Source organism: Centruroides vittatus, unplaced genomic scaffold (genome assembly GCF_030686945.1).
Source record: "Centruroides vittatus isolate TY-2023 unplaced genomic scaffold, ASM3068694v2 contig_1776, whole genome shotgun sequence".
Taxonomy (NCBI): Eukaryota; Metazoa; Arthropoda; class Arachnida; order Scorpiones; family Buthidae; genus Centruroides; species Centruroides vittatus.
The window spans coordinates 525,690-547,767 of record NW_027121087.1 but is presented as its reverse complement, the minus strand read 5'-3'; the positions used below and the strand labels follow the sequence as shown (position 1 = coordinate 547,767).

Sequence of the window (22,078 nt, the reverse complement as noted above, 5' to 3'; positions counted from 1 at the left end):
TGCAGAGTTTTGGCCTCATTCAGGATTTTCACCTATTCCCCTCTATTTTGAGCCTTCCTTCTCCAACAGCTCGCACCCATCCTTCTCAAATCATCTTCTACATCCTCATCCCATCTTTTTCGTGGTCTCTCTCTCCACCTTCTCCCCTCTGGTCTTTCTCTATACACTTGAGACACATTTCTCTCCGGGTCCATTTTTTCCAAATGCCCAATCCATCGAAATCTCCCTCTTTTGATTTCTGTCACAATATCAGAATTTTCATATAAATCTTCAAGTTCTTTATTACTTCTTATTCTCCGCTCTCCTCTCTCTTGTACTGGCCCATATATTCTTCTCAAAATCTTCCTCTCAAATCGTCTCAACTGCTCTTCCTGCTTGCTTGTCAGTGTCCAAGCCTCAGAGCCATTCATGATTACCGGTCTTATAATAGTTTTATAAATTCTAATCTTACTGCATCTTTATATTTCTTTAGATGTTAGAATTCGTCCTAAAGTATAATAGCTTATATTTCCTGCTGTCACTCTTGCCTTAATTTCTTCATCGATTTCGTTCTTTTCTGTTAGCTGAGTTCCTAAGTATTGAAATTTATTCACCTGTTCCAGTTTATGGCCCTTTATATGTAGAAATTGACCACTTGGCCCCTGACAATCTTTTCTAATTAACTTCATATCTTTTGATTTTTCGTCATTAATTGTTAGGCCTTTATCCATTGCTACTTCCTCCATTATTTTAAATGCCTCTTCGATTACCTCTTTAGTGCTTTATTAAACCAAAATACAGAAAATATTTGTACTATAAATTTGCCAGACTCACGACGATAGATAACTGATTCGAATAATGCTAGTGTTGCCAAATATTAGTAGTGATGTACACAAGAGTTGACTATTCGATCTGTTCCTGATCGAACAATTTTTTCTTTAGTTAGAACATATTCTAACTAAAAAGGGAGAAAGAAAAGGGTTCATCCAAAAGTCATTTTACAGTCTTCCTTTGAGCACAGTTTCCTTTACTTGGAGATGGGCCACTTCGGCGGGAGTGTCCGTAGAATCCGCCAGCTCGATGCTGATCTCAACAATTGGATGGCTGCTGTCTGAATCTAGACGTAATTATGCACACAATACTTTCCAAGGGAACTCTAGCTGTCTTCCAACTCAGTCGAGAGACTTCGAAAAATTGTCCGGCAATCTTTGTCCCTTCGCTATTAAGGGGATCGTCCGGTCAAATCCAGAGCAGAGCCAGTAACTCACATTCCGGTTTCCCCGTGTGACACATCCCGCTATGCTAACCCCCTCCGGAAAAACCGAACTGCCCGAGCAAGACAAAATCGCTTTCTCTCTACCAATCGTTAGGCCTACACGACATTAGTGTACGTAGTGCCTACATATATTCGGAAGATTACTGAAATATATAAAAAATATAAATTCCTTTTCTACTACTGTCCCAATTAAGCGAAAAATTGTCTCAATTAAACGATTAAATTTATTAGTTTGGTTTCCGTTCTTTGAGATTTGGCCCAATAAAGCGGCTGCCCCGATTAACCAGTGTCCCAATTAAGCGGAATCCACTGTATTTGTATTCGAGCATACTGTATATAGAATGCAATTTCTGGATCAAAGTAATGACAATTACGTGCAAGTTCGACTTTGACTTCGGCGACATCGTCAAACATCGTAAATAAACGATTTATGAGATTGAATTTGTGAAACCATTTCTATATTTTAAAACTGTGTGTGTGGTGCCATCTGTTATAATATTTTATTTTTATAAATTGTTTATATTCTTACTGTTAAAAAATGGTAAATACCATAATTTGGAGGGTAAGGATAAGTTTTATAAAGAATTATAAATGCTAATAACGAATAAAATCGTCATTAAGTCCGACCCTACTGGAGATACGCCCGACTCCCTTTATCTCCCCACTCTTTGGCGTTTAATTACCAAAATTTAATACAATCAATCCCCTAATACACAAACTTCCTTACAAAATTTCGGAAATTTCCGACAAAAAACACAGGGGTTATTAAGCTTAAAAGGGGATGAAGAAAATTGTGACCCGCACATACACAAACATCCACATGTGCAAAAATTACCCCCAAAGTTTTTGTATTTATCGATGTTTCAACGTTTTCCGAGTCTAAAAATATAAAAATATTGAGGGTCATCTTTTGACCGAGCCCACACTTTTCCTCTGCTATATATAACAAAACCGGGAAAGTAATAGTACATCTTTAAGTTTTAGCAAATACAAAAGGAAATAGAAAATATTGCAGAAAACTAACGAGAGAAAAAATTTTTTTTTTCTGTTTTCTGAGTATGAAAAATATACAAAAAGAAATTCCCAACGTTTCTGTTGCTATGGGCAGAAAAGGAAAGTAAATAGCCGATAGTAACAGAACGTTTGATGACGATACATCAGCGTTTACGGTTGGATACACAGCGAACGTAATCCGATGACACATCAGTTTACAAAATATCTAATAAATTTACAAATATTTAACATTAATATTTTATAGTATCTGATACTAAGTAAGATAGTCTCATTTTCGGGAAATGAAATCGACATGTAAACAGAATTTTCTGTCTTTTCTGCTCAAATTTTTTAAAACAAACTAGAAATTGGCTTTATTCGACGATTATTTAATTTCTTTTGGGCACATAAATAGAAATTTTACTTTCTGAACAAAGTTACTTAAATTATAAAACAAAAACAAAACACTAATTATAAAACCTTCACTATAATAATATATATCTAATAACACTAGAAAAGTTTAAAGTTTTAGTTAAAATGATATGGTGAATAATAATCTGTTTTCTTCCTTTCAAAATTCTAACATGTAATTTAACTTTATGCATATTTTTATTAGCTTAATTTTCGAAAACAACCTTCACATATCAATGGAAATTCAAGTAGAGGAGTAGAAATAATTCTAATAAAATGTAAATAAAGATTGTCTACGAAAAAAATCGAATATATTCATTCTTCAAAATATTGTTTGAAGTTTTCGAAATATTATTAAAATGGTTGACATCATTTTTTAATGGAAGAAAAAATAAATAAATGAAAAAGTATCTGAAAAGCTCGTGGTGTTGAATATTGTGGACAGGATAATTTCACTTGTTAGGGACAATATATCACATAAATGGCAAGTTACAAAAATGTAAAATTTCTTGCATTATTGTAAAAGTTAGCACATTTTATAAAAGACGAAATACATTAAAGTAAAAATAAAACACTTTTAAAATAATCACACAGAGATAAAAGTGTAGATTTCAAGATGAAGATGAAACTAAAAAATTATATAGTTATAATACATGCAAGTTTGCATTTTCATTTAACAGTATATACAGTATACGGAGACGGCAGCTAATTCTGAAACATAGATGTAACTATGAAATTCTTAATGAAATTTATGCAATGTTTTTAATAATTTCAAAATTCGTTTTTAGAACCTTGTGTTACTGTATATTTATTACGTACAGACTTAGTATTCTTTCTGACTGGAGATTGTATCAATTAGAAATTAACGATGATTATTAGTGCAAATACCGTATATCTGGCGGATAAGACGATAGTTGAACCATAAAAAATGGCCCCGGAAATCTGGGGTCGTCTTATAGGACAAATAGAAAAAAATTAGATTGAAATTTATATAAATTAAAACCATTATAAAAAGACAGGCAAACCGTAATTATCTACTAGAAGAGAGTAGGGTATGTGCACAAAATAGAATAGCCCATACAACGTTTTTGTGAATAGTCGTGGTCATTACCCGAATGTCCGAATTAGTGCGAATGTTTGCAAAAATTGCCAGATGCAAAAAAAATAAAATTTGTTCATTCGAAAAATTAGGAATAGGACATAACTCCGTATACGCTATACAGTATTATTATTCAGACGATGATCGCTGATCTAAACTAAATTCTTAGGCCGTTGAAAGTTTGGGAGTCGTCTTATTGGACAGATATATGCTAAAACTATAAAACTTCGACGAAAATATATACATCGTCTTATCTGAAGGCAGTCTTATCCGCCGAGATATACGGTAAATATCAGATGTTTTATATTTATTTTATTTTTACTAAGAAGCAATTGAAGATTTTATTTTACTTTTTAAATTCTGATTTTCCTCTTTTTTAAATATGCACTACAATTCAAAAATAACTTGAATAAATTTCAATTTAAATTATAGCAACCGACAGTATTATAGCAAAGGCAATTTATGTTGTATCATCGAATTTAATAAAGCTAGTAAATATATCCTTACTTGAAAACTATAAAATAATAAGAAAATATTACTCCACAGAGTTTGATCTATCGTTTGTAAATTAATGTAATTTTTCTATATCTCTTTTGTATTCACGTATATATACAGGAAATCCTCGTTAATTCGAAATTAAAGGGACGAAATAATCGCTACTTCGAATTATCCGAGATATATATGTATATATCGATACAATATGCCAAATGCCACGTAAATGATGTAATTTATTAAGCAAACAGAATACCGATACATATATAAAACGCTATTTTCGTTAATGAATAATAATAATAATAATAATATAAATGTCTCGAAATAACTTCGATCTAAACCAGGGGTTCTCAAAGTGGGCGTTACCGCCCCCCTGTGGGCGGTGAGTTAATCTAGGGGGCACTGGAAGCAGGGTATGAACGGTGACCAAAGGCAAAAGTTGGGGTCACTGATGGGTTAGGGGGCGTTGGGTATAACTTTATGGAAAAAGGGGGCGGGGGATCGAAAAAGTTTGAGAACTAATGATCTAAACGAACGAGTTAACGTACGCATTTGACAGTTGGGACAGAATTTTCACTTGGAATTTCGAAGTAGCCGTATTTCGAACTAACCGAATTCCTTAACGTGTAAATCTCTATATCCTCTTCCGGGGCAAAAGTACGGTTACGAACTAACGGGATTTCGAACGATCCGAGTTCGAATTAATGAGGATTACCTATATCAATCCTTATTTTAAAAATATATTTAAATTAACAAACAGTTTATTGATTAAAACTAGACGAAAGGTCTAGTTTTAATATATAACCAAAATACAAAATATCATATCACGATACAACATTCAATTATCTGTGTAGTTTTCAATTCTTATCACAAGCTTTGAGTCATTCATAACCGTGCGAATGATTATGTTGATAATCGTATTTACCTATTAAAAGTACGTATTAATGTACTGTACATATAATAGATGTATTATAATATTTTTATAGTAATGTTAATTTATTAATTTATCGACAACTGTTGTCGATATCTATATAGAATCACCATTTAATTTTGGAAATCCAAACTCCAAGTTAAAAAGAAAAGAAACACTTGGTTTTGATGTAATATTAAAAGCAATACAGAATTTTTCCTATATGCTCTATAGATGTATCTTAATATGCCTATAATTATTAGAGACACGCTCATCTGCATACTGAATGCTACGTTGCGTTCATTTATTGTAAACTTACTTTTCATTCTTAATAAATTGCATTCACTTTCCAATTGACTTCATTCTGCATTCTGGTGTTATAATAGTGTTACAGAAAGTACTTCACGAAGTAAATTCGGCATTACTTCGAAACATTATGAATGATATACCCGATGAAGAGTATAGGCAAGTCTTACTTATTCTGTTCTTATTTAATAAATTATGCATTATCGATTTGATATTATTTTTTTAAAATTTATTACAGCGAGGAAGTAAAGGAAGAAAATTCCGATGTAACAGATATAATTGGAAACTGGGGTAGATGGCACCTGTTATACATCGTAATTTTAGTATCTTCTTGCCTTCCTGCTGGATGGTTTAATTTTAGTATAATATTCATGGCGCCGAATATTGATTATTGGTGTGCGAAGCCAACACAGTTTTCGAATATGACTACAGAAGAATGGAAGAATTTCAGCATTCCTTTAGAAACAATTGGCAGTAAACAAGTGTATAGTAAATGTGAAATGTATAGTTTATCACCTGAGAAGAATAGAACCCGAATTCCATGCACGTCGTGGGAATACGATCATTCCTTTTATGCATCCACTATAACCGAGAAAGTGAGAAAATTTTCAATTTTAATACCGTATTTATAACTTATTACTCCTGTAAATACTGAGAATTTTTATTTAGTTTATTCAAATAGTAGTTAAGTATTTAGAAAAGAAAAATATATTTTTTACTAGACTATACAATACATGAGTCCATTTCTATCGGTCCCTTCACACGCTTTCTTAGAGGTATTAACAAGTCTACGGCGGAACCGTTGTTTTATTTGAGGCTACTGTCCGCCAACAAGTAGTTAAGTATACTTATAAGTTACTATTGGAAGAATATGCTATTTAAATGAAATTAAAATTAACTACCTCAAAGATTACTTTTTGAAGACTAAATTTGTTTAAATGATTTGAATATTAGGGTATAGACCAGGGGTGGCCGACAAGTCGATCGCGATCGACCGGTCGATCGCAAAGCCAATTTTGGTTGACCGCTCGCGATGTCTTTACTTTATGTGTTACACTTGTAACTGAACGCAACGCCTGAACATAACAAGCAAACGCAAACAGTACGCATGCAGTTATGACTCGACTCATAGAAAAACACAGCCATTTAGCTTGAATATTTGGTACTGTCATACGGTAGCTTCTTTTCTTTAGTACATGTATTAACAATATTATTACTATTTCTCCCATTATTATTAAGGTAATAAAATAGATTCCAAATCTGTCTTTATCTGTAGCTAATTCGAATCAATAAATATTGTTAATAATTACTCATGTTGTTTTAATTCCCCTGAATGTGAGTCTTTTGGCCCGTTAAATAATTATGTTGTTTTTTACGTAGATAGATATACAGTGTTTCAATATGAGGTGCACTCCCGCGATCGATAGATTAACAAAGAATAAATCTAAAAATCTTATATCATTCTTCCATGATAGTCTTCAATCAAATTATCAGTCATACTGTACTTTTTCATATTTCCGAACAAATAGTACCACAACTTATACATTGCAATTGATAAAAAAATTAAATTATATTGTAAGTTACTAAAAATCTATCTTGAAAGATTTTTTTAGGTACCGCCTGTACGGAATAAACTGGTAGCTGCAAATATCAAAAGTTGAGTCTGAAAATTTATTTTTTTATGAACCTTATATCTCGAAAACTTAATAAGTGGTTTAAAAAATAGAAAAATAGTTTTGAATATATTTTGCTTATCCACCCATAGCTCGCGGGAGTGCACCTCGTACTGAAATACAGTGTATAAGGGATAAACATAGTATGTATTACACACCTCCCCCTCTTCACTTAGACTATGCCTATGACAACAAGTCGATCGCGACACATTTTTAAGATAAAAAGTAAATCTTATGTACACAAAAGTTGGCCACCCCTGGTATAGACTAATCGTCAAAACTTTCGTGACGATTTTAAGTTAAGTATTTTATACTTATACAGTAACTTATATAGTAGATATAGATGTTTTCCCCCTGAGAGTATCGCATTTAGTTACGTTGTTAACAATATATTGAATAGTTAAATATAATAATTTGTTTAATGCATTTGCTTGTAGCTAATAAAATTGTTAAACAAACACTTCTATAGCAGTGTTATTGAAAAGAATCCTACCATATAGGCTAATCCTGGCATGGAAAAAAGGCCTTTTACTTATCACAAGGCGTAGAATTAAAATAGAATGACAAATTTGTCCTTTTTTTGTTTTTTAAATTCCTACTGTTAGTTCACACTCTCCCCTGTATATATATATATATATATATATATATATATTATTCATCCACTCAAGTTCAAATACAATTTTTTAAACTTGTAGTGGATGACACTTGATGTTAATACAGTTTTTTCAAGTATTAATTCATTAATTAAATTTAATTATTGGTTAATATTACCTGTGGTATCGAAGATGGCGACGGGGAATTTTTTCCCTAGATACTAGACGGCGACGGGGAAATTTTTTCCCCCGACGTTCGAGATGGCCGCGTTTCTGGTAATTTCGAATCGAATTATCAAGTGATACTCTGGAAGCAGATTAACAATGGATAATCTCGAAGTAGAATACCGAGTGATCTAAACGTTAGGGGGCGTACCAGTACTATCTGTCGCATTATGCAAATTAATAAATTTCCCCTGTCGCCGTCTAGTATCTAGAAAAAAAATTTCCCCGTCGCCATCTTCGATACCACGGGTAACATTAACCTAATTATTAATACTTTAAATAGAGTTTTAGCAGTTTGTAATGAAAATTAAAATCAACAGGCAGTAGCTCAATCGGTAAAATGCGAGGATTTCAGTTTTTTTCACGTGAAGGTGAAGAATGCGAGGTCAATTCTTGCGAAAATCGATAAATTTTTGAAAATTTTTGCTTTAAGTAGACGTTTTATCCAAATGATTTTCGAGAGTGAGTTAACAGTTGTGAACGATTTTTCTCAAAAAATAAAATTGAAGAAATTTTATGCTTTGGGTTCAATTCCGATTTCTCTTTCTATTTTGCCACTTAATATTGTGATTCTGTCATATGTATATACATATTTATATTAATTGTAATTATTTAATAAAAAGTAACTAAAATAAAATTTTTCTTTGTTGACATAAGTAGGAATTGACTTTAAAAAATTTTTTTTATATTACCTGTTACAGTAGAGGCTCGTAAATCGGAACCCCGGTAATCGGAATCGCCGGTAATCGGCACGATTTTCAGTCGGACTGTGTCCTGCTGAATCGAACGTTTTTGATACTAAATTTACTTCTAAAGTATAATTTTCATGTTTTTATATTCTTCAATATATTTATTTTGTTTGTACAAAATGCAGAAATAATTTTTAACGATACGATAGCCTCGATTATTATTATAAAAATTTTCGTTAGGCTTAAAATCGACGAAAATTCAACACGAAGCGACACGCAACGGAGAAAAATTTGAACATCGGACAGGTTAATATATTTTTTCGTACATAATCCGTAATCGGAACAACCCCAGTCCCCAATTGATTCCGATTTTCGGTTCACTACTGTATTTATAACTTTATTAAAATAAAAATGACAAGAATAATGAAATCATAATTATGTGATGAAATAAAATTATACGGTGTATTAAAGAAATTGATACATCGAGTGTGCCAAATAAAAATTATCAATTTTATAATTTATAAATAGAAAATACTTTTATTTTTGTACTTTTTTAGACAGATATTGATTACAGTATTAGAATTCTTTCCACTCTTCCCAATTACTTGGAAGATTATTTACTGATTCCAAAATAGAAATTACAATGATGGACGTACAGATGGCCGGATTGTCAAGGCAGTTAAACTGTCAGTTTATCGCTTTGACGGATTCGAGATCCGGACATGCAATTTCTAGAATTTTTCGTGGTCAGCCAGACTCGATATGTTGGGCCTGATACACTGTCCCTCGTTACCCTCCCCGATTTCGTTAATGGACATAAGTCTGACTTATGTGCATAAACGAAAGGCCAATTTTGTACTAACAAAGCAAAAATAGAAAAAATACCACCTTAAACCGGGGCCTCGGTAATCCGATTAAAATCTAATCTCGAAATATCGGTAATCAATTCGGTATTAACCTTCTACCGTTTTTTTCTTTCCCGGCTATTTATAGGCCTACATAACAGAAGGAAAATATGATAATCGGTGAAAATATCATCCCCTGAATTTAAAATTTTGTGCATTCAGGGGACTTAAAACGTTCAGAAATGAAAAATGCTAGGAATTTTTTTCTGTATGTATGTTAGTATGAAGGGCGCGATTTTGTTTACCTTTTTGAAGCTTAATAACGCATGTGCCTATTCTCAAAAATTTGTGAAATTTTGCACGGAAGTTTCTGTATTAGGAGAATTGATGCTATTAAATTTTGGTAATTAAAGATCTAAGGAATGGGGAGAAAAGGGTCAAACTTAATGACGATTTTACTCGTTATTATCATTTACGATTTTTATGAAACTCATCTCTACCCTCAAAATTAAGGTTTTTAGCATTTTATAATAATTATTTATTACACCATTTTATAATATTTTATTTTAAAAATAAAATATCATAACAGATGGCGCCACCAAACGTTGCAATAAAAAATCCAGCAACTAGTTTCCGGATTTTTTAATGGAAAATCTTTTTTTCATTTTTCTTTTCGGCTTCAATAATTGAAATATTTGTTAATTGTCAAAGTCGTCGAGTGAACTTCTCAAATGTTTGAACCAACTAAAAAATTGTTCTACGTTTGTATCACGATAGTTTTCTCGAAAACTCCCAAAACACTTGGGGGTCCAACTTTATGGAGCGAATTGTCTTCGTAATTCGACATCAACCAGAATATTATTTGTTTTGTTTAAACAGCATAATTAAAAATTCAGAAAATTTGGTTTTTATTGTGTTGCCAATCAGAATAAAAACCGTCTTATGACCTCCAGATGGAAATGTATTATTATAAAAGGAAAAGTGTCAAATAAAACTATTATATTTTCATAGCTGTTCAAAAAGGGTACAAATCACTCAGTCACTCACTAAGTGGCACCACTCGGTAGTCCTTGCGATATGTCTGAAAAGCTCCACGTCACTCAGTACAGGCCATTCGAGACAGGTAGCTGTCTCTCTCTGCCATAGACACGCGCCACTATCTTCCCCGGAAAGGATACTTTCAAAATGCAAAATATGGATATGGATAGGCACGACTGTATGGCACACACACAGGCGCGACCGAATAATCTGTCTGAAAACTGCCAGAAGATTTTTTTTCTCTGTGTGCATTGTTAGGTGTATAACTTTTCTCAATTTTATCGAACGAAAACATCGATAATTTGTCTTTCTGAAGATTACATTTTGAAAAATACAGAAAAATATTTTATGTGTAATTCTTTAGTATTCATTATAGTTTACGGTTCAAAATTTGTGTTTACATAGGAAATCGTGTTTCTATTTGTTTCTTTTATTTCATTGCTTACTACTGGATTATCGCCGTAAATATCTGAAAATTATAAAACAATAGAATTAATATGTACGCGCTCATTTCTTGAGACAGTTACTAGAGATGTTGCAAGTATCTTGCATGAACGATTCTCAATTGGCAGTATTTGCTCTTTCAGTTCAAACATTTTCTTAACAGAACTCGTGGTTTTAACCGTAAGAGAATGAAATATATTGGAAAGTATTTTCATCTCTGTTTATATTGCACTATACTATCAATGCCGACACTTATCGCTTGATCTCGTAAAGAAACATATCACTGCTTACACTAGATAAAATGACATATTTTGCGTTCTATAGGTGGGTGAAATGCTATATATATATATGTTATCTTGTTTATTAAAAATTATTGAATGTAACGTTTTTGGTGCTATTTCTTATTTGTCAATTATTTTAAATTTTTTCTAAATATAATTTCGACATGATAAAATAATAGTTAATATTAAACAATTATTTTTATTTTTCTAGTTTAAATATTGTAATATTAAAACATATTCGTGAAGCATCTTCCACAATAATTTATTACAATCGTCTTTAAACATCACTTATAAACAGTTTTATAAACGACGACGTTTAATGTGAAGTCGTGCTAAAGAAAGACTGTAATATATTAAATTTCAACAAAAATATGGAACATTTCGACATTTAACAATATAAGCAATAGAATTTCATTTCCGATTTAATTTACTGTTTTTTATAAAACACTAAATCTTTGGAATATCTTTATTTTATTTTAAACATACTTTTATTATCTCTCTCTATTTTGTTGTTTCCTTTTTTTCCCGATATGAATAACGTATGTACACAAAAGTCATTAGGAAAATTTGCGTTACGATATTGCGACTAACACATATTAACTTCAAAACTGAAGTTTCATCTATGGCACATAATATTTCGCCAAGTCTAACTTCGCACTCAGCATACCTGAAGTGCAACCATTATTTGTCTCTGACGAGAATTCAGAGAAAAATAATGGCTGCACATATGCATAAAACATATGCTGTAAGTACTCTGATTCAGAGTACGTACTGTACAACATATGTTTTTAACAATTTGTCGTAATCTACAAGTATATATTGGTAGTAGTCGCATATTTATTAGATACTTTTCTAATTAATTTCATATTTGAGACCTCAAATAAAAGGTGACTCCGTCGTGGAACTGTTGTTTTCCTCGTGCGCGTGTGAAAAAACAAGTGAGAAGACACATTTTTTTTGTATTGTGTTTATAAAATTTATTTTTCAACTTTACATTATAAAAAATATCCAAATCTATTGTTTTTGTATAGTTTTATCTTTCAAAAAAGCTTTGGCTCTATAATAAATACGTTAAAAATCAATGTAACGTTACCGAGTAGATGAAATTTGTACTTTAAGTAAATACTGTTTTTGTTTATAATAATAAAACATATAGATAAATAGTGTTGCAATGACATTTGTTATGATACAACGTGATTTCTGTAAGACGAAACTGTTTACGAGTTGTTTCTTCCTGTGTGGAACGTAAAAAGAAAACATACACATAAACTGAAAAACGCCTTAGCAGCTGTATATGGAAATGGAAATAACAAGCGACATGCATTGCAATTGGGTGATGTTCCACATGAAAAAAGAAAACAATTAACACACTCATAACAAATACAGAACATTAAATCTGGCGCGAAAATAGTTATTCTTAATTTAGTTTTTACGTTTATCTTAAACCGCAAAATAAAAAAAAAGACGAAAAATAAAGTTTATGAATAAGGGTAAACTTTATCCAGAAAAATTCTTGTAAATTAATAATTTAATTATTTTGTGTTAGTATTACGATTGTAAGAAAATATTTTATGGAATTACAGTTACTGTTACTAATTTTCAGTGGGATCTAGTATGTGACAGAGCATGGTTAGTATCTTTTGCGCAATTGTTGTATTTTATAGGATTTTTAATCTCTGTTTTCATTGGAGGTCAATTATCTGATAAGTATGTTTTTTATTATTAAAATATACAGTATACAAATATTATACGTATATCTGAATGTATGTTTTTTTACTCACAAATAGATTTGGCAGGAAACCTATGTTTTACTTGTGTTCAGCATGGACAGTCACATTCAGTATGATAAGTATATTTACCTCGTCTTTCTGGATGTTTCTTGCATGTCGAATTTTACTTGCATTTGGTAGGCCAAATGCTACACTAATCGTGTATGTGCATGGTAAGTATTACTTTAAAAATTATTATTGAAATATTGTTTAACAACTGCTGAACAATTTTACTCAATTGTATCAATTAAAAACAAAAAACTTCCTTTGATTCTGTCATGTAGCAACAGAAATTGTTAAAAAGGAACACAGACTGGCGGTAGGATTAACGGGTAAACTGGGATATATAATGGGACAACTTGTTCTCCCTGGACTTGTTTGGATTTTGAGAGATTGGTTTTATATAGAAATAATATGTGTTTTACCACTCATAATCTGTCTTCCATTATGGTGGTAAGAAAACTCATTTTAAATTAATTTTAAAAAATTAAATTAATTAATTAAAGAATGAATTGTTTTACTGACATTTTTTTAAACTTTCAACGTAATTTTTTGTAATTTTGTAAAAAGGGTCACTTCGGAATCTCCAAGGTGGCTTATTACCCAAGGAAAAATAATTGAAGCCGAGAAAGTAATGAGAAAAGCAGTAAGAATGAATAAACTGCAAATTGAAAACTTCAGTCAAAAATTCAAAATTATAACTGAAAACATTGTGAAGGTAATTAAGTTCTAACGTATCTCTTTAATCATGCATTTTAAATGAGTATACTGTTAAAAATACTGTAATAATATATTTGATTGATATATAATTGATTATTATTAATTTAGGGAATGATTAATTTCTTATATATATATATTAATAGGAATATATTTGAAATTTAGGAAAGTGAAGAAAAAGGCCAACAAGTGACATTTCTGAATATCATGAAAAATTCTCATTTGCTAAAAGTCAGTTTAATATTCTACATAATTGCGTAAGTTCTACAAAATCTGGTGTTAATAACCTTGTTAAAATTAATGAAATACAATGTTTGAAATCTGAACACTCTTTGGAATTTTATTTTAATTATACAGTCCAACGACTCGCTGTTCAAACAAATCAGTTGCTGAACAGATATTCGAACTCGTAGTTACACTAGTTGCCTAACAAGCTACCGAGTAGTTTGTTCGGAAACCGAGTTATCATTCGGCATTACTATTAAATATAATTTTAAAAATTATTTCTCATTTGTACACAATTGGCGTTTGGTATTATGATTAACAGTAGTAATTAAATGCAAGAACTTTTAATGAACATCTTTTAGAAAGGTAATGAATACAGCTAAAAGAAAGAAAGAAAAAAAGCTTTATTTTGGAGGTCAGATACAGACTAATCCGTTTTGTATTGTTTCTTATGGGAAAATTTGTTTCGGATTTAGAAAAAATTTTAGTAACGAATTATGCTCGAAAACCCAGGTTTGACTGTATACTAAAATGAATTTGATAAAGACAGTTAAGTAAAATTTTTGTTGGTTAATTATTTATCATTAATTCTGTATATGTTATTACCGTCCACCGTGGTCTCGAATGGATAAAACCACCGATAACTTTGGTCGTGGGTTCGTGCCTCGCCAACAGGTCGGCCACGTGAAGTGTTTTAGTGTTTTCTTTACATTCGTTATGGACGCGAAGAAGCCGTGAGCCGACTAGCAGTGTTTAGGGATCAAATCTTCCTATCCAATTGTTGTAGGATGGAGAACAACGCATCAGTGGATTCTATGTAGAAAATTTTTGCAGCAATCTCGACCGGGATTTGACCGGATGCTTTGTGGAACGCTACAGCTCAGTCGTGTGGCCGGCCTTAGATGTGTGAGAAAAACAAACATTCGGAATTCGAACTGCACTTACAATGAAAAATTCGCTCTAAATCTAAACGCAATATTTTATGCACCCAGGTGAGCTCTCGTGTTCTCAGTGCTTTTTCAAACTTTATTTTTGCCTGGACGAAGCTCAGGATTCTGGGGTAACATTTACACTTTCCTGTTCGATTTTTTCAAAACTTTCCACGTTAGATTTTGATTTTGGTGGAAAAATGGTTAATAGAAACCTGGCGTGTGCATGAATTACTTTTAGGACAATATAATGAACTCCTAGAAAAGATATATTCAAAAAACGAAAGTGTCGACTTTGGCCTCTTTGACGCTTAATTAAAAAAATGTACTTTGACATTTTTGGATGCTGCTTTTTGGAATATAAAGCCAAACAGTTGCTTGATAGTTTTTCAGAGTTTGGTGAATTTCGGTTGAACTACGGAAAAGTTATCCGAGTTCTAAAAAAAGGAACCAGATTTATGTTTTTCGTCTCCAGTAGATGGCGTTACGTTACCTAGCTCTTCGAATGTCTGTTCTGTAACTGCATGCCCGGGCCTGTACCGATTTAAAGGAAATGTCATTTCCTTTCCTCCACATGTCAGTAGTTACGCTCTCTCATCCCATCGGAAATTTTTAACTTTTCTGTAACTATTTCAAATATATGATTTTAGCCGTGTCAAGCGGCTCACCGAAGTTATGTTTCAGACAGTTCCCTCAGTCCATGTGTTATCATGTGTTATTTGTCGATTTTTAGCAATTTTTTTCTTTATTTTTTTTATTTATTATTATTATTTTTTTTTGGTCGACAGCTTTTGGTCCATTTGAGTTTTGTATCTTTTAGTTCAAAATTCACACATTTGACATGTTGGAAATTTAGGATCATTTTCCTTATGCACATGGCCCATCAGTGGCCGAATGGATTAAACCACTAAACACTCTAGGTTCGCGCCATGCCAACGGGCTGGTCACATAGAGTTTTCCGAATTTTCTTTTCATTTTAACACCTAAATAGGGCCCAGTTTCCGAAAAAAGACATTCCCTGGAGGCATTCTTCACTGGACACGTCGCGTTGCCGTATACAAATAAAAACTAAAGCATACCTTATATACAATACGAAATCTTTTTATTGTTCTTACGATGTTATATTCTTTCTGAAATTCGTAAAGCGTAATATATTTGACATGTCTTTTATCTGAAGACACTTCAATTTAATTTTATTTGACGACTGTCGTTACTTAATTTATGCATGGCTTAATTATAATACTTGTGAAATTTAACACATTATTGATAATGTGAGATTGTATTCTTTGATTAGAAGCTTATTTTCAAAACTCTTTACTTCATATTTTGTTTTAAAATATGCAAAACTTTCTATTCAACCCAATATAAGATTTACTAACTACTGTAACTGGCATTCGAGAAGCGGGTAATAGAAACGAAGTTTAATAGGAAGGTTGTAGTATCGACGATTAAGATGATAAAGGAACTTATTGCAAAACATCAAAGCGATACAAGTGTCGTATCTGGCGGCCATGTTTAACATGCTGAAGTGCACGGTGTGTGAACAGTAAATGTAATTATTTTATTATACAGTACTTACGTCGTTTATTCATTGCTTTTGTGGTTTAGTTTATTATTCGTGCATTTAAATGTCTTACTTTTACCTTAAAGTATGTATATTTGCTGTTTAAGTTTATTGAAATGGGCATTGTTCCGGGCCTGGAAATAGATTAATTCACTTTCTGTTATTTCTAATAGGATAAATTGATTCAGACTTGGAACGATTCGAAGTTCAAATGGCTTCCTGAAATTAATTAAATTCGAAGTATGGGCACTGCTGTATTGTATTTGGGTTGTTTTATATTTCGTAACAACTAAGCTCTAACAATTCTACTTATAAATTGTACAGCGAAATTAATGGAAGCATATTCTATTTGTGTACTGTACATGTATATAGTCAATATGAAAATGAAAATCCGTAAATTACCAAAAAACATACTTAAGTAATGAAAATACTTATCAGAATTCACTGAAATAAAACGAAAGTTTAACTATTCGTAACTTAAAATTTCTTCTACAGAATAACAACTGTCCTCTCATATTATGGATTGTCATTCTCAGCCTATGATATTGGAATAGACATATTATTATTCTTCTTCTTGGCTGCTGTTGTAGAAATACCAGCTTCTGTCGTTTACTTTTATCTTCAAAAATTTATTGGTAGGCGATATACACTGATCGTTTCTATGGCAGGAAGTGGTTTAATGTATCTTTTAGCAATTGCAGTCCAATCAGGTATTTTTTAATGTCTCAATACTTTAATTTCGATTATTACTAGTAGATTTAAATATCATATGTTTGCAGGTTATCCAATCATTCTAATTGCTTTTACTGTAACATCCAGATTTTGTACAACGATTTCATTAAGTTCCTTGTATTTATTGGCAACGGAGACTTATCCCACTGTTGTACGCAATGTTGGAATAGGATTACTTTCAATGATGGGAAGAGTAGGTTCAATGGCAGCTCCGTTTATGAGAGAAGCAGTACGTATTATTTAATTTAAGTAAAATGTTTTTATTATTTAATATGAAAGATTGTATAATTTTTTAAGGCCAACAATGTTCATATTTCATTTCCTCTTGCGTTGTTTGGAACACTTTCTCTTATTTGTTGTGTTTTGACCTTATTTTTACCGGAAACTAAAGATTCACGATTGGCTGATATATTATCACAAGTAGAAGATAGAAAAAGGTACGTACAATACGAAATAATTTATATAATAGGAATTCCTGTCTGGACCAGAAAGTTAATCGGGGTCTCCGGTTCCTAAGCCTGCCATATCTTGTGTGAAGTTTAGTGATGTCTTGTTCCTATACATCACACTTCGTTGTGAGGAAAGTTTGAATTCAAGACACATGACTTCCGTTCTAGACCGGAAGTTTATAAATAATTAATCGAAGCCTGCGTCATCTAAGCTTTACATATCTGTTATTTAATTATATAATTTAATAAAAGTAAATTGCAAAAAAGTATTTTTATTAACAGTAAAGATGTTAACTGATATAAGATTCATATTAGTATATTCCGTTTTGCACTAAAATAAATTTGTTTAATCTACTCAGCAGTGCGATAAATAAATATTGACAATGCTTATTAAAAATAATTTTAAAAACATACAATAAATAGCAGGTAGGCCCAGCGTTGCTCGGGCAAAAGTAACGATAGCGAAGATTGAGATTATTACATTATAGTCAACCTTACCCGTTTTCACTGAATGCAAGAATTGGGTCCCCCTGTTTCCAGACTAATTAGAGAATTTTTAAGTGAGTCTAAAAATATTTCGATTTCCCGCAAAAACGAAAAAACTGCATCCGCGTCTTGCACGTCGCTTTCTCTTAACACTTTCATTGTTGATGGAAATGATAAGACTTAATCCTGTCCCTCTCTCCCGTGGAGAGGAATTTCGAAAAATCCGTTCTTAGTGTGCGTCCGCGTGACGTATTCTAACTGTGTACCAAATTTCAGCTTTCAACTCCTAACCGTTTGGGCTCTGCGCTGATTATTGTTATTATTATTTTTGTGTTAAGTGAGATATACTCGGTTAACACCGGTGGCTGTGTACTATGCCGGACCAAAGTCAAGGCATAGTAACCAAAACAGAAATTAAAGAAGTGTATCAGTGTGTGTGTCTGTATTCAGGAATTTTCTCACAATATGACATGTATTCAATATAGTGGCTTTCTGCAGTGTGATGTATGTGTTTCTATTCAATTCTAATGTGCCCAGGCTTTTGTGTAGTGTGTGTGGTATGACACCTGTAGAGGAGAGAACAACAGGTACAATAAGCACCCTATCCATCCTCCACAGATGCCTTATTTCCTGGGCGAGTTCTGTGTACTTGCTAATTTTTTCAGTGCATGCGTTTTGTATATTGTGAGTGTTTGGAATGGATATGTCTATAATGTATGTGATTTTATTGTGTTTGTCAATGAGTGTGATGTCTGGTCTGTTGTGGTAAATTGTTTTATCTGTGATTATGGCTCTGTCGTAGTACATTTTGTGCGTGTTGTTTTCCAATACTGTCTGTGGGATGTATTTGTAGTATGGTTCGTGGATGTCTAATAATTTGTGTTTCTTTGCGAGCTCTTGGTGTATTATATTTGCTACTTGATTATGTCTGTGTAAATAATCTGTCTGTGCCAAGAGCTTGCAACCAGAGGTGATATGTTGTATAGTTTCTGGCATGACGTGACATTTTCTGCATGTGTCATTTGTGAGTGTTGCATCTTTGAGTATGTGTTTTCTGTAGTTTTTAGTATTTATGACCTGATCCTGTATGGCAATCATGAATCCTTCCGTCTCCCCAAAGAGGCATCCCCGAGCTAACCAGCTGTTTGACGCAGTTTTGTCAACAAAATCCTGGGCCAGATCATAAGGATGCCTGCCATGGAGTGCCTTTCGAGCCCACGATTGCTTAATGGTGTCTATGCTTTTTATATGTTGTGTTGTGTTCATATGATGTGAGTGTAAGTTTAATGGTGTGTTATTCGAGTCTGCTAGAGTTACTGCTTTATGTAATTGTGATGTTTCTTGTTTTTTGTAGAAAAACTCTCGCAGTGACTGTATTTGTTTGTAGTGAAGGTTAACTATGTCAATCAGGCCACGTCCGCCATCTTTACGTGGAAGGGTTAATCTTTCTGTGGCGGATTTAGGATGATGTTGTTTATGCTTAGTAAGTGTTGTTCTTGTTTTCCTTTGGAGTTGCTCAAGATCTGTGTGAGTCCAATGTATAACTCCAAAAGAATATGTGAGTACTGGGATGACATATGTGTTTATTGCTTTAACTGTGTGTTTTGCATTTAACTCTGTTCTGAGAATAGCATTTAACCTACTTTGGTATTCTTTAATTAATCTTTGCTTTATTTGTGTATGTTCTGTTAGTTTGGCCTGTTGGAATCCTAAATACTTGTAGAACTCGCCCTCTTCCATGGATTCAATAATGTCTCCATTTCCAAGTGCAAAATCTTCTTTCTTCAGGATTCCTTTTTCTATGTGAACTGTTTTGCATTTATCTAGGCCAAATTCCATTTGTATGTCCTTGGTGTATGAATGTGTGATTTGTAGGAGTTGATGAAGTTGTTTTTGTGTGGATGCATAAAGTTTTATGTCATCCATGTACATGAGATGTGACAGTGTAAACTGTGTTGTTTTTTCGTGTCTGATATTGTAACCATATTGCGTGTTGTTTAACATGTTGGATAATGGGTTCAGGGCTAAGCAGAACCAGAGAGGACTCAAGGAATCTCCTTGAAATATTCCTCGCCTAATAAAAATTTGGTTTGTTTGTATGGAAGTGTTACTAACCCTGAGATGTAGTGTTGTTCTCCAGTGCTGCATAGTGTTTTGAAAGAATGCAATGAGTGATGGATGTATTTTGTACATGTGTAGAATATGTAGCAGCCAACTGTGTGGAACACTGTCGAATGCTTTTCTGTAGTCTATATATGCCATGTGTATGTTTCTGTGTTGTTTGTGTGTTTGCCGTAGAATGACTGAATCTATGAGTAACTGTTCTTTGCATCCCATGTGGTTTCTACGACAACCTTTTTGCTGTTCTGTTAGAATGTCGTGTTCTTCAACGTGTTTGTATATTTTGTTTGCGATACAGGATGTCAATAATTTGTAGAGTGTTGGAAGACATGTAATTGGTCTGTATTGTGTGGGGTCTGTGGTGTTGTTGTTTTTAGGTTTCATGTAGGTGATGCCCTGGGTAAGAAAATTTGGCATGTCTTGTGGATTGATGATGATGTGTGTTAGATGTTTAGCTAGTTCCTGGTGCAGTGATGTAAACTTTTTGTACCAGAAATTGTGAATGTTTATTATTATTATTATTATTATTATTATTACAGTAGAGCATCGATTATCCGACCCAATTGGAGACTGGGGTTGGTCGGATAACTGAAAAAACGGATAACCAAAAAGTATGAAAAAATATATTATTAGTATAGTATATTAGTAAATCCCATGTAATTAGTATATTAGTATATCGCTATTAACCTACTTCACATTGAATTTTCATCGATGTTAAACCTAACAAAATTTTTTTTAAAATAATAAACGTCACTATTGTATCGTTAAAAATTATTTCTTTATTTTCCACAAAATAAAGAAAAAAATTGAAAATTAAGCCTGGTTTAAATACTGGCCTCCCTTTCAGGGTCGGGCCAATGTTGCCAGCTAAAACATTTAACAAAAATAATATTAAAGTAGCCAAGACATAGCCAAATATTGTAGCGCCACGTCACTATCGGACACTTGAATTTACCGACTAGAACGCGGTAGGTTAACCGATGTGACGGTTGATCGGGGGTCGGATAATCGATGCTCTATTGTATTATTATTATTATTATTGTCAACTCGTCTCGATTATATATATAGATTATGCATGATTACTGTTTATATTTATTTCAGAAAGGGACTTCTTGTGAATGGAATGAAAGCTGAAAATGAAGATGACGAAGAAAATTAAGCATCAAATTATTTAACTTGAATATACAATAGATATTACTACAGTTAGAAAATATATTTAAGATTGCACTTTCAGCAGTTTATATAATATATGTTAGGCTTATATACTGTATACATTAATGTATGATTACATTTATATCAATTATTGACTAACGTTTATTTAATATTGCATTTTACGAAAGATTGAATTAAGAATATATAACAGGAATTCTTACATGTTATAAGCTTAATATTAATTTAAAGACTGCAAATAAATGTGTTTTGATTAAAAATGTTTATAAATATCTCGAATATATTGTAATTTATAAAAATCAGAAAATTTAAATTAATTTCATTATATATTTATTTGGTTTTCATTATAATTAGACCTATTATTATTATTAATTGTACATTTACACAGCAACTATACTAGTAATATGTTTATAGGAAGAATTATTGTGAGAATTTTGTATAAGAATAATATTTCGAAAATAAATTATTGAAATGTGAGCAATTTTTTCTGGCCAAATAGACTTCTCTCTTCGAATTAGCAATAAAAAGTTGTAAATTAATAAAAGTAATTAAACGAAAGAGAAACGAGCAATTATTTATTGTAACATGGTCACAATGCCGGGCTGCAATTTTTAATCATAATTTTAATTTATTTAATTTAAAATATATGCTCTCCACCTGAA

At 32.2% G+C, this 22,078-nt stretch overlaps 3 protein-coding genes across 3 annotated transcripts in view; 2 read left to right on the top strand and 1 right to left on the bottom strand.

Moving 5' to 3' along the window:
• The window catches only part of LOC136969331 (uncharacterized), a 127,628-nt gene that overhangs the window by 9,267 nt on the left and 96,283 nt on the right, over window positions 1–22,078 (top strand). Inside the window, exons 2-5 of the mRNA XM_067263460.1 lie at window positions 5,424–5,625; window positions 5,705–6,062; window positions 12,858–12,961; window positions 13,042–13,196. Of these exons, the coding sequence (XP_067119561.1) occupies window positions 5,597–5,625; window positions 5,705–6,062; window positions 12,858–12,961; window positions 13,042–13,196 (646 nt within the window). The 5' untranslated portion in view covers window positions 5,424–5,596. The remainder of the gene's footprint in view (window positions 1–5,423; window positions 5,626–5,704; window positions 6,063–12,857; window positions 12,962–13,041; window positions 13,197–22,078) is intronic.
• On the bottom strand, window positions 33–410 carry LOC136969332 (uncharacterized). The gene has a single exon (XM_067263461.1). The coding sequence runs from the start codon at window positions 408–410 to the stop codon at window positions 33–35; it is 378 nt and encodes a 125-aa protein (XP_067119562.1).
• On the top strand, window positions 13,936–21,491 carry LOC136969283 (solute carrier family 22 member 13-like). The gene is made up of 5 exons (XM_067263396.1): window positions 13,936–13,997; window positions 16,954–17,168; window positions 17,238–17,419; window positions 17,488–17,627; window positions 21,348–21,491. Exons 1-5 carry the CDS (start codon window positions 13,948–13,950, stop codon window positions 21,403–21,405), a joined length of 645 nt encoding a protein of 214 aa, XP_067119497.1. The 5' UTR covers window positions 13,936–13,947; the 3' UTR covers window positions 21,406–21,491.

Coding starts and splice junctions, on each gene's coding strand:
- LOC136969332 (XM_067263461.1), bottom strand. CDS start 410: ATGAATGGCTCTGAGGCTTGGACACTGACAAGCAAGCAGGAAGAGCAG.
- LOC136969283 (XM_067263396.1), top strand. CDS start 13,948: ATGAAAAATTCTCATTTGCTAAAAGTCAGTTTAATATTCTACATAATT. Junction 13,998..16,953: donor TTAATATTCTACATAATTGC/GTAAGTTCTACA, acceptor TTTCTTCTACAG/AATAACAACTGTCCTCTCAT. Junction 17,169..17,237: donor AGCAATTGCAGTCCAATCAG/GTATTTTTTAAT, acceptor ATATGTTTGCAG/GTTATCCAATCATTCTAATT.